Raw genomic sequence first — 13,201 nt, forward strand, 5'->3', positions numbered from 1 at the left:
AAATATTGAAATTCTGGAAGTAGGTGCACGTAGTACCTTGTATTGTTTCCAGACTTCTAGATAGGGTTGTAACATTATGTTTGTAATATTCACTCTAAAATTAGATGCCAGGCTGAGTAAATAAAGTAACGTATTAGTTATAAGTCTATAAAAAACTCATTTCAATTCCAATAACCTATATCAAAAATTACAACACTGAATTGTTATCGGAAATTAAATTGAATGCAACCGATTTTACAACTATGGCAATTTATTTACCAGTATACAATTACGATCAAATTCAGTAAAATTGTAAAAATATAACTAGTTCAGACCTCGGATTACGTATGAGGGGTAGATGCTTTTCTATGTTCCTCACAACGGGTATGCAAAACTTCATGATGATCGGTTCAGTACTTACAGTGGATTAATACGTCGTTGACCTTTGTCGGACACCTTATACCCTGTAAATTCGTAGAGTAGTCTCACAAGTCCGTTCAGCTCAACGTATAATCCCGCACTGATCTGTAAAGCGACAGAGGGTTTGCATCGTGATTTGCGCGTATTGATTACTTTAAAATATCGTTAAAGGATGTTTTTAAAATATTCCGCAAAAATAAGCCGAAGGCTCCCTTAGAATTGTCTTACTTATGTTCTGATTAAAATAAAAGCGCTATTAATAGATATATTAGGGAAATAAGCTAATAACAGCAAACTTAGTAAGAACGCTATAATTATATTTTAAAAACAAAATTGGAATTTTTGCAATTTTAATTTAGTCTTTCGGTAACTATTACTGAGAATAAAGGAAGCAATTTAACTTAAATTATGCTGTTTCACGTATATCCCTTAAGGCGTGAGAGTATGTTAGATTATTTATATAACCTAGAGGGTGTCGCACTGCAAAATAACTAAAACAAATGAGCCAACTTTATTATCTTATCGTGCGTGACAGTTACTTTTGACACTCGCCAAACGTGATACTACTTTAATACTGTGCGTTTACTTAGTGGCTAGCAGTTGGCTACAAATTTTTTTCGACAAACAAACACACTTTTTCGTTTATAATATTAGTTAGGATAATATACATTGTACTGGTAAATATAACCTTTTATCGTTTATATAAATTAATAAACAATAAATATTTGCATTGATTACTTTTAATTTCATTTATCAATTTATCTGCTAAAAACGTGGCATGGGCTCTGTGTGCGAACAAGACATTGCGGGGTTGTGAACAGCTGTGGGCTTATAGCGAATATATTTGAATACTCATTAACATACGTGTACGTTTAATAATAAAAATATTTGGGTACGATTTCGTGTGTGTATAAGTCTTTAAAGAATGACGTTTGTTTGTTTGGAAGTAGGCTTTGAATGAAATAGTTTTGACGTCGAAATCAAAAATTTTTCCAGTACAGGTCTTGGTAAATGCAAAATGAACATCAAAATATTCTACATCATTTAAGTGTGCTCTTTTGAATCGTCATTTTTAATTATTAAATAAATTTAAAACTACCATCGGTTCGGAATGAAGTTTCCGAGAAGAACCGACAAGGAACTCCGTAGTTAATCTACATGCGCTTTGTTTAATAACCTCATTGAAAATGAAAAAAAATTTAAACGAAAAAATGGAAAGTATTTCTTAATTACATTGAATTTGAATAACGTCTATCAAAACAGAACTAATTAAACATAGAATATAAACTGATGTTGACATATCGTAAATCTTGGTAATTGGCGTAGCGCCCTAAAATCATGTCATAATTATTTGTCACTTCGCTCCGGCGTTGATGTATATATATAAGATAGATAAATAAGAAATTATGTATTTGAATCTCTCCTATCCTATATACAAGACTTTAACTGACTCGTTGGTCTAGCTTACGCTTTATACTTTGAGTACCAGAGTTCGCAACTCCGGATCAGAATGGACTTTAACTGACTCGTTGGCCTAGTCACTCTGAAAATAATAACTCGCACGCATAGTTAGAATAGCATGAGTCAGCTTCTTCAAACAGTTAAATGTTTCTGGTAACGCATTCCATGTTTCCGGAATTTTGCTTGCATTTTTACTTAAATTACTTGTCAATCTTTAAGTTTCAATTAATTCCAACTCTTTCCTTGTTTCAATATTTTTTTGAATCCATATTAGACTAGATTGGTAATCAATCAGTTGCATTTTTAATTCTTCAATTTTCAACCAATCGAATTGAAACCATAAAATACTTAACAAATTTTTTTACACTTGTATTATGATCGGCGACGTGCCCAAAATATTGTCGCGTGCCATTGGTTCGCCTACCCTGGCCTTGTGGCTAGCTTATGCTTTATACTTTGAGTACTAGAGTTCGCAACCCCGGATCGGAATGGACTTTAACTGACTCGTTGGTCTGGTGGCTAGCTTATGCTTTATACTTTAAGTACCAGGGTAAGCAATCCCGGATCGGAATTAATAAGTTATTTAAATAAATCTCAGTAGAATCCTGGAGTTGTGTGGCAGTGTTTACACTCCCGTGCGACTAAACTCGTTCTGGTCGTGTTAGAATATTGTTTGCGGATAAATTTACTTGAGCACTTATGTCCTCTCTTGAGAAAGGCCTCCGTACCTGAAAACTGTCAGGATGACGTAGTCCTACTTTGCTTAGTTGTATATCGTGTATATCAATCAATTGGGTTGTTTTCTTTTTTTTTTAATTTAATTTTCCTTAAAACTCCGTCATTTATGACGATATTTATTTTAATTTGTTATGTTCGGTTCGTAAGGTCATAAGCAACCGACAAAGTTCATTTTTAAAAAATAAAAATAAGTTAATAAAAAATTGGTTCGGTATTAACATCATATAACGACAAGTCATGGACTTGTTATTATAGTATTGATTGAAAAATTGAAAACATGAATATATCTATATTTGAAAGTATAAATATTTAAAAGTATCAATTAAAGAAGGGCACCCATACACCCTTGTGAAGTGTTTCAGAGAGCTCTTGGCCTAAAAGGTCAAGTTTTTTTCCACTGTAAAGAAAATAGAAAATTCTTATTCCACCTCACGAATTACTCGTTGAGATTTTCGTATGAAAAGATCCCTAAATTTTAGAATTATTTACCTACATTAATTTAATATAGTTATGCATACATTGCTGACCAAATATTTGCGGTAAATTTTTAAACGTCGTAATGCATTATTTTATACAGTTTAAATCGAGTGACAAAATTATTGGACAACAAAATTCAGTATCTACTATATTTATTTATTTAATTGGAGAACATACAGCCGTTGATAAACAAAAATAACAAATACTTAATAACTATTAGGTCAATAACAGTTCTCACATATAACATTAGAGATTGAGAATAGGAAAATAAAAGAAAAAAAACACAAAAATGATAACAACAATACATATAAAACTAAGTGTCTGTAATATACTTAATGTCACAATGCTAAGCAAATGCCTCTTAGATTAAGATAAGTTTTAACCATGGTAACTGAGATATGTCTGGTTACCCTAGCTAACTCATTCTTCGAACCGAAACACAAAAATACTGAGTATTGCCTTTTCGCAATTAGTAATTAATTTTGAAAAATAATTCAGACTAAACTTCTCTTGAAGTGAACGTACGAACTAAGAAGCTACGTAACCGATTTCCGAACCGAAATACGTAACCTTGTTCAATTCTCTACAAATGTAATACAGTTTAAATAACCTACATCGCCTGTCATATATTGAGAAATAAATACAAATCCATGAAAACCAAATATTGACGACCGTCTAATAATCATGGTGAATTATTAAAATCATAGAAAAATATGAAATCTAAAGAATATAAGCGTAAAGGCTAAAACAGTTGAAGTCTATGCTGGTATATAAATTATTAAAAACATTCTTATCGAACAGGGACTTAAATACCGGTAAAAATCAGTAACGTTATCCTTGCAAGTGCGTAATAACGTTATGTTTTAGAGAATCGATATAGAATAACGTTATTATACAATGCTTAGCAAGTATATAACGTTATAAATACGTTACGATACATTTGTAAATAAATCGTTTCTAAATTATTGTTAATGAAAATAATAACGTTATTATTTATTGTTCTATAGCATCTCTTTCACTCAATACTGCTTACTAATTTTTACGTATCTTCCAACGAACGCGATGAAAATCATCGCATAAAATAATTTAATGGCGACTAGTTTTACTTAATTAAATAAACTGTCACCGCTAACTTTTTAACCAATTTCAAAAATGGTGGTTATCAATTCGATATGTATTATTAATCTCTTTGAAGTAAAATTTCTTTAAAATCGTTGTAGTATCTAAATGAAACAAAAATACATTATAATAGAGAGACAAACACATAAATATATAGGATAATGATTTTTACATTTTTTATAATTTTATATAAAAATAATCCTGTGTAGCCCAGTAGAAGCCGATATTGCCTAGAATGCGTGCATCCTAACCAATGTTTTCGGGTTCAAAACCAAATAAATATAAAATATATCGAAACAATTTTTACATGGAATCAGCATATTAAAAAATACTATTATACTTATTTCGCTCAGAGAAAATAGGTTTCATAGAATAAAAAAGAACAACAAAAAGACTTTATAGATCTGTTTATTGAATTCTGCGACTTATCTTACTGATCTGTGTAATGTTCAAGGAAAATTTAATTTTTATATCTAATTTTTAGTGTTTTATTTCAATTTAACTCCTAAAGGCGTTATGAATCGGTGAAAAAAGTGCACAGACATATATAAACACGGATCGAATAGAGAATCTTCTTTTTTGAAGTGAAAAGTTAAAAAGTTGTTCATATTTCATAAGTACAATTAGAGGTCAAGGTCAGCGCTCATGATAGGCCTGTTATTGAATCCAGGATCACATGCGTCGACCAACACTTGCAATAAGAGTTGGTAAAAACAGCAAATAAACATTTTTCAGTCTTATTACTCTCATCAAGATTAAAATTTCATTTAATTCTATTATTTTTTACGACCCATATCCATAACCAATTGTTGTAGATAAGTGTACTTTAAATTTACTAATTATAAGTATCCTGACACTTAACTATAATACGCCACTGTTGTTAATGTTTACAAATGTCCACGCACATTACAACGTTACCAATTCTCTTCTCGAACTCCCTGTGCGTGGTATCTAGTAGACCAATTGGATCCAGCCTCGCAAGTCGCGTGGATTCACGCGCTTTTGCAAATGAATAGATTTGGCAACGTCGCGTTTTTATCGTTATAGTAACGTTATTTTGCTGTCGTCATTTCATTATGATACTCATAAAACGTTATACAAAATATTGAAAACGATATGTCGGTTGAGGTACCGATACTATTTGTAACGTTATTATGTCGTTATAAATTCCGTTATAGGTAACGTTTTGAGTCCCTGTTACCGAAGCTATCTTCTTTTTTGAGTCGTTTATGTCTAAACTTTATTACAGATAAAATATGGGTCTCCCGCGAAACTTCGCGTTTATTCAAAATATTTAGGCAGCTTTTGATTTTATTTCATTGTTAACTGCATGTCACTCATCAGCATTTGACGCCAAAATGATGAAACCTCCTTTAAATAAAAAATTCAATAACAAATAGTATACATTAGTTCAGTTAAAATTGGAGTTTTTCGAAAACAATCTACTTTTAATTTTTTTTTAGGTTTTTTTTTTTCTTATATAGCACCGCTCTCTGACCGGCCAAACTTTAGTCCGCTCAGTAAAACTAATTATTTGTTAAATCGTAACAATTTAGTAATTTAAAAGAATCCGCTTTAATTTTCCGCAAATCTGCGGCTGGAGCTCTTCAAAATGAGACCATAGCCGATTTTTTTTATGTAGCTATCGTTCCATTATCACTGGGACAAAAATCGGCTTACGCTATTAATATATAAAGATATAATGACTAACTAATTAATGTTTTATTAGTTTCAATTTCATTAGATCAAAGACATTAGAATCCCCGAAGACAGTTATCGAAGACATCACGCTATAATAAATTAGGTATAATACGAAATAGTTTAATCCAATTTGACAGGGAAAATTTATAATTGAATTTACAACGTCCAGTCTGCCAAACGACAGACGCTCACGTCAGGGTTTTCACGTTTGATATATATACAATCTAAATGTTATTAGTTAAATATAATCCTGAAACTTAGATCGTGTTGCTGCTTGGTAATAAAAACATGCAGGCAGACTAAAATAACGTCGATCTAAGTTAAAGATAGATACGCCAAAGGCACGGACAATATGAATGTATGTGGATATGATGATGTCGTCCTGACTGATTTCCAATATCAAGGGAGACCAGCCAATTACGCAGGACATATAGTGCACAAACACAGGTGCACTCTCTATTCCCTCAATATCGTTATCGATACGATTGAAATTTCCGGGACATTATATATGTATATATACTATCACGTCTTAAGTATTACGAGCAAACAGTTTTCTGGCGAACTCCTCCCAACTAAAAATTGTTTCTGGGATGCATCACCAATGGTCTATGACTTGACCATCATCTCTCTAACGAGCGGCGTCCGGGTTTATTGCACCCTGGATTTAAAAGAGCCCGTTTACATATACCTTCTTTATTTTCACGTATTATATCATGGTGGGTTATTACCGATACAAATGCATAAATGCATGTACTTGGTGGTAGGACTTTGTGCAAGCCCGTCTGGGTAGGTACCACCCACTCATCAGATATTCTACCGCCAAACAGCAGTACTCAGTATTGTTGTGTTCCGGTTTGAAGGGTGAGTGAGCCAGTGTAACTACAGGTCTTGTACCTGTGACGTAACATCTTAGTTACCAAGTGATGTAAGGAATGGTTAATATTTCTTACAACACCATTGTCTATGGGCGGTGGTGACCACTTACCATCAGGTGGCCCATTTGCTCGTCCGCCTACCATTATCATAAAAAAAATACAAGTTAGTTACGAGTTATCACGAAATACCCTAAATGTGATATTTAAGTACATATGTTAATATCCTGTGTTGAAAAACTAAATTCGTTGTCTGTAAAACTGACGTAATGATAAACTAAGTTGCGAAGTTTAATTAAAAAAAAAATACTTACAACTTAACAACACAAACTTGACTGTATCTCTAAGTCCAATTTCACGCATGAAGTCTCTCTCGCGGGTGTAGGTTATTTTTCAGAAACATTGACAATAATTTAAAAAAAAATAAGACTAGTTGTTTATGGTCATTTTAACAAACCAACTACCTCGTAATTTAAATACTAATATTCAAAACTTAACGAAATACTTTAAGTGATAAATATACATTTTTACAATGCTGTTGACCATTGAGGTGTTCCTTCGTCTGGATATAATCCTGGATATAGAATCAGATCATGCTTACCATAAAATTTCAAATCTTCAGTATAAAACAAGTTCTAAATTAACCTAAACAAACCAACAAACAAACACTATAAGTTAAATAAAAGCTTATAAAAATAACAATTTTATTAACAAAATATGTAAATTTCAAAAACATAAATTGTACACAAAAAATATGTACTAGAATACGCACCTATCTAAAGATAGATAAACGTAGACACTTCAAGAAACGTTAGCATTTGGCAACTGCTCGTATCAATCTTAATTCCAAAATAAATTCTCAAACTGCGGCCAGATATACTTGTGGAATTTAAATACTCGTGTTATCGCGAGAATATCTTGTTAATATAAACAACTCACGTTGAATGGATATTTCATTTATTAACGTGTTATAATATGACTAAATAAATAATCTCAATATTTATTTATAATTTAACAAATTACTCATTGAATTAACAAAGTTGTTTTTTTCGGATTTCATCGATTTCAAATTTCAAATCCAATGCGTATATTCAAATGTTTCTTAGTATACCTAAAATAATTGAACCAAATCATGTCGTATCCTTGGAAAATATAAAATGCGGTAGACTTTTTTAAAATTTTATACATTAACAATCAGTTACAAGTTCTTATTATGATACAAATGGTTGTAAATAAATATCCAATATTAATAAACATGGAGCGCTTAATACACCATAAATATACTTTAGTTAGATTGATTTCTGAATAAAATATAAATTTTCTCCCTTTCTCCTTTAAAAGGTTTTATTTACACATTAGTGTATCTTAATAAACTATACCAATCTAGTAGGATTTCATTTGGCGTTTTGAAACCGGGGTTTGAATTAAAAATCTTTCTTTATGTAAATTGTAATTGGTCTTTGTGACCCCACGAGGCGTCGCTCGGAGATGCGTTGTTTGCGCAGGGTGCGCGCGTCGCGTACTTCCTGTTATTTCCTCAGTAGCGCCGCCGGGCCGCCGCCGGCCGGACTACCATGTAACCTCACGCCCCACGCCTTTGCAAGTCTTCCAGCGGTTTCACCGCATTAGTATAGTCTTAGTTTTAAGAAACCAAGTCTTCCACTAGATTAAGTTAGTATTTAAGATGCAACGTGGTCGAGCGTCGCGACGCGAGCACAACAACCGCTTAGTATTCGAAAGATTATGGCGAGGCACATTCCAAGCGGTACTGGCTGATCCACAGCGCAGACCGCGCGCCTCCTCCCATGATCCCAATCCGGATTTGTCAGTCGAACCCATGCAAGGAACTTCCACCATACAAGACCCGTTAGAACCAGCGCTCAGAACTATTCTCGAGGGACTTAGGAGCTGCTGCTGTCGATGCAGTTGTACCCAAAATCGGAACAACGTTAACAACAATTTGCAGGTCTGTCTCTCCAACCCCGAGGAGAGGAAGTCCATGCGATCCGTCATAAGGTGCGCATATACTTTGTCGGTACTCTACGACGCGTAAACTGGGTTATATATCGCCAGGCATGGTTAGATTTGTAAATATAAAACTACGCGCACGATAATGCATTAATTGGATTTTAAACGATTTCACACTTGATTACTTTCAACAATATACGTTGATTGCTGTACTTTTTTTCTAAATATAAACATTTTTAATAATTCATGAACTTTAACCAGTTATGTATGACGAATTAATTTGCAATTTCCCTATTTTTAGCGCACTTAACTATTCATCAGGTAAATATATGTTAAGTATGTTTGAAGCTTCATAACTAGAACTCTGTATTACACAATCATATATCAAAGTGACAGCTCGATATGAATACCATAGCAAATAAATAATGTATTTTGAATAGTCCCACAAAAAAGTCAAATATGGCAGCCATCTTGAAATTTCGATGTTTTACAGCGTGCGCGAAACCCACGCAGTAGCGGAGGCTCAACAAGAAAAGAATGCGCGACTCAGGGACGCGTTCGGTATATCACCGCGTTTCGTTGAGGGGACCAGTTTGGATCCAGAGCGAAGGGCGAGGGACGAAGCGCAGAAGTACCCCCTTGTGAGAACACCGAGCCATGAGAGGGAGGATCGAGATACGCACGTAGCTAAGAAGAAGAAGAAACGAAGGTAATATTTTAAACAACAAATAATAACTAATTATCATAGTAAAAAAAATTACAATAAAAAATTATAACTAATAATATAAACAAAACAGTAGTATCACATCACGATACGCCTAACAAATCTATCTAGTCTCAAAACTCGCAAACAGCTTGTAAAATAAGAAGCTAATCACGTATATAGCATACAAATATTGACAGTCGAAGCAAAAACTCCGATTCGACAAAGAAAAACCAGCGAGTTCTTTTTTGGAATTGCGTACAATATTTTATACGTTAAAGAAGTAACGTAACATTACTTCATATTTTTTGATACATTAAAATTCAAGTTAATACATATGTCTTAACGATAAAAATCTTTTGCAGTGCGACACCGGAAGCTAAAAAATCTAAGAAGAAAAAATCCAAGAAGAATAAGAAAGAGAAGTAAGTATTATTTGAATACCTTAAATTTTTTTACCGACAATCTCATTCAAGGTTTTTTTATTTTTTATTTTAATTAGCCAGGTGACACTTCAGTTAACTAGAAGGCAAGTATTTGTATCTTCTCTTTTGGCTTAATTTTATTCGTATTCGAATTTCAATTGTCTATTTATAATTTTAATAATTTCAGTCAAAGAAAAATGTTGTGGAGATACATTCATAGGTATGCTGTTCATTAATTGCGTGTAAGATTTAAAATAGCTCATAGTATGATGGTGTAGAGATACTATTGGTAAAACCCAACTGACTATTATTACCTTGTTAAATAAAAGAGTCAGGCAGTGTTATACTCACACTAGCTCAATGGATATCTTCTTTTTTTTATTTCCTTAATGGGATGTTACTGATTTTAGTGCTCTGTTTAGGACCTTTTGGATCTTTGGATAAATCACATTCAACTATCATTTTTTATATGTTCAGTATGGCAATATTTGTGTTTCCGTATTCGTGTTTGAATAGTAAGTGGGTAACTGTATTTACAGGCACAAGAGATATTACATCTTGGATCCCGTTGATGACATAAGGCACTGTAATTAGATGACTAAGATAGTCAGTGTGTCAGTCACTGGGCGAAGGTAGCCACTAAATCAGAGGGAATATTTGTTCATTTTCATTTCAGAATAATTATGATTAAAACATTTTTATTAGTTTTGGTATTCTAAAATTATTCGTAAAGTTAGGCTTAAATAATTTTAAAAATATAAATGATTATTAATTAAATTGTCTGAACAAAAATAATTGATAGTAAACTTTTAACATTTCAAATTTATTTATGTGATATGTAATTGCAATGAAATAAAGATTATGTAAAATAGTATTCAATGAAAATTATTTATTTTATCACGGTACACTTTTTGAATAAATCAAAATTTTATAATAAATTGATTTTCGATGCATTTCATTAATGAGAGATGTGTTTCTCTGTTCACACTTTTTGACAATGGTAAGGCTAAGATTATATAGTTTTGTATTTGCATTTGTCAATATTAGCCCATAAAGGCATTAAACATCTCGTAATTTAAAATTTATGATCTCCTCAGACAAGAGTCCAGCAAGAAGAAGAAAAAGCGGTCGAAGTCACCAAATACAGAGAGTTCCAGCAGTTCAGAGGCTGATACTGAGTCCAGCTCAGAGGATGAACGTCAAAAGAAAAAGAAGGTAAATATTAATCTGTAACTCGAAATGCCTACAATTTAGCCTTTTTGAGAGTAGGCCTGGCGATATTCAAAGATTGTGTTTTAATCAAACGATTCATCTAGTTATAAGCGCTTTGATTGGCCTATTTTCAATATGAAATAGTTTCTTTTTTTTCGTTTGATGATTTACGTGAAACTAAACTAAGCCAACATAAGCATTCATTAGTTTAATATAAACAGATCTGCCTTACGTCTGATTTATAACGTTACTTATGGAAATTATTTTTCTTATTTAATTTATTTTCATTTATATTATAATATCAAGACATAATCTTTGAATTCTAGGTGAAATTTATAGCGAATACTGTCTTGTAATCTGTAAGGGTAGCGACGGGAGTTTTAGGGTGTACGAGTGTTTAAAACTTTTTAGTTTCTTTGGGGTATCTCTTTGTCACAACTACACTGACCTTTCACGAGACTTTACCAGATGCCTCCTTTAGACCTAATCTCAATAGCCAATATAGCACACTGCTTACTTTTATCAATTTAAGAAACAGAACTTTGATCTGATTAAAAGTTAAATCTGCACAATCCCATGCCTACAGAAATGAATTTACGATTGTTATTATTTTCTTTTACTTAAAATTTCCTTAACACACCCTCTCTGTTTATGCATTCGTCGTGAGCTGTGATTATTATGTAGAGAACACTTTTTTATTTTGCGTCATTTTACCATCTTATACCCCAAGCTTCTAACTTTTATTGCTAAATATACCCATACATTTAATTATTTTAATGGGTAGCGTTCAAGTGGGTTGAAAAAATATATCTCGTTGTGGCTATTGTCCTTTTACTTCATTTTTTTTTTACTTTATTTTGTTTCTGTAAATACAAGAAATAGACAGTAAAAATTATCTGTTTAACTGTGCATCATTTCATAGGATAGCCATCTTTATCTGAAGAAATAACGTATACTGTAAGTATATCACAAAACAATAACACTCAGTAAGAACACTGTTAGGTGAAAACTAAAATAATACGTGTTTAATTTGGTATTGCATTTTGAAGTAAATTTGTAACTAACTCTATATATTTAAGATTACAACATGGGCGATTGTCAGGGTCTTAATTGTGCACAGTTTAAAAATGCATGGTTTTTGTAGTACTTTAAAACAGATGGTGGTTACGCTGATTAAAACGCGTTATGCCCTTATGTGTATTAGAAAAACGTGCTTTATGTTCTCGTGATATCGTCAATGAAATAAAAATATATATAAAATGTTTATGGCTTTGATATTTACCTTCGATGTAAATTGCTTGCAATGTGCATTAAACCTGGTCCTTCGTGCCGGACAAGCACGTTTTTGTACCGCACATGGTTTAATCTCCACTTTGATTGTTTTTTATAACAATGTAACTAATCCATAACATTCTCCCTCTTCTCATTGACTCAAAACTAATTAAGGATGCTCCACATGTTTAAATGGTATACACTACCACCACCGTTTGTTAAATAAGGTACGTCTCAGAGTTATATTACATTGATTTTGTGTAATACATGTATTTATGTATTTAAGTATCTTTAAAAAAAATATATGTTTACACTGTTATGAGTTTACCAATTTAGAAAATATTGTGTAAAATGGAGTATATGCACTAGTGCCAAATCCTATGTTATTTTATTTTTATACAATATTTTTAGACTTATCTAATATCGACGAGAGTGTTATGGATATTTTTTATAATAAATAAGTACAAAAAGAACTAACAATTCGTCCATTAAGTTTTTTTTAATCAATACTTGCTTTCGTGAGTAGCTTTTTATATAAAGGAAAAATTTAAGTTAATGCCTCAATTAATTTTTATATGATTCCATATAGAAATGCATGTCTTAAATAATTTATGTTTTATTTTTATAGAATTCCTTCAATCACGAGACAATGTCACGTAAACTGAAGGATTTCTTTTTATTTTAGTAAAACATTTTAGTTGCCATAACCACTAGTCTTCTTGTATTGGCACTGGTGTTAATTGCCTATTCATTCAACGCAGATTTTCACGTATTGTTATTGGTTTTTAAACAGAAAAAGTCGAGTAGCAGACGTCGTGCCAGCGGCGCTCCATCGAGCCGTGAAAGGTAAAATA

General features: G+C 32.3%; 1 protein-coding gene across 14 annotated transcripts in view; it reads left to right on the forward strand.

Moving 5' to 3' along the window:
• The window catches only part of LOC113396224 (peptidyl-prolyl cis-trans isomerase G), a 29,582-nt gene that overhangs the window by 10,219 nt on the left and 6,162 nt on the right, over positions 1-13,201 (forward strand). For 13 of the 14 annotated variants that reach the window (XM_064215510.1, XM_026634088.2, XM_064215512.1 and 10 more), the window contains exons 4-7: positions 9,229-9,444; positions 9,804-9,863; positions 10,961-11,078; positions 13,141-13,193. In XM_064215510.1, coding sequence (XP_064071580.1) covers positions 9,229-9,444; positions 9,804-9,863; positions 10,961-11,078; positions 13,141-13,193 — 447 coding nt within the window. Of the gene's footprint in view, positions 1-8,316; positions 8,784-9,228; positions 9,445-9,803; positions 9,864-10,960; positions 11,079-13,140; positions 13,194-13,201 lie in introns of those variants that run through there. The other variant, XM_064215511.1, reaches the window with a different exon arrangement.

Source organism: Vanessa tameamea, chromosome 8 (assembly GCF_037043105.1).
Source record: "Vanessa tameamea isolate UH-Manoa-2023 chromosome 8, ilVanTame1 primary haplotype, whole genome shotgun sequence".
Lineage (NCBI taxonomy): Eukaryota > Metazoa > Arthropoda > Insecta > Lepidoptera > Nymphalidae > Vanessa > Vanessa tameamea.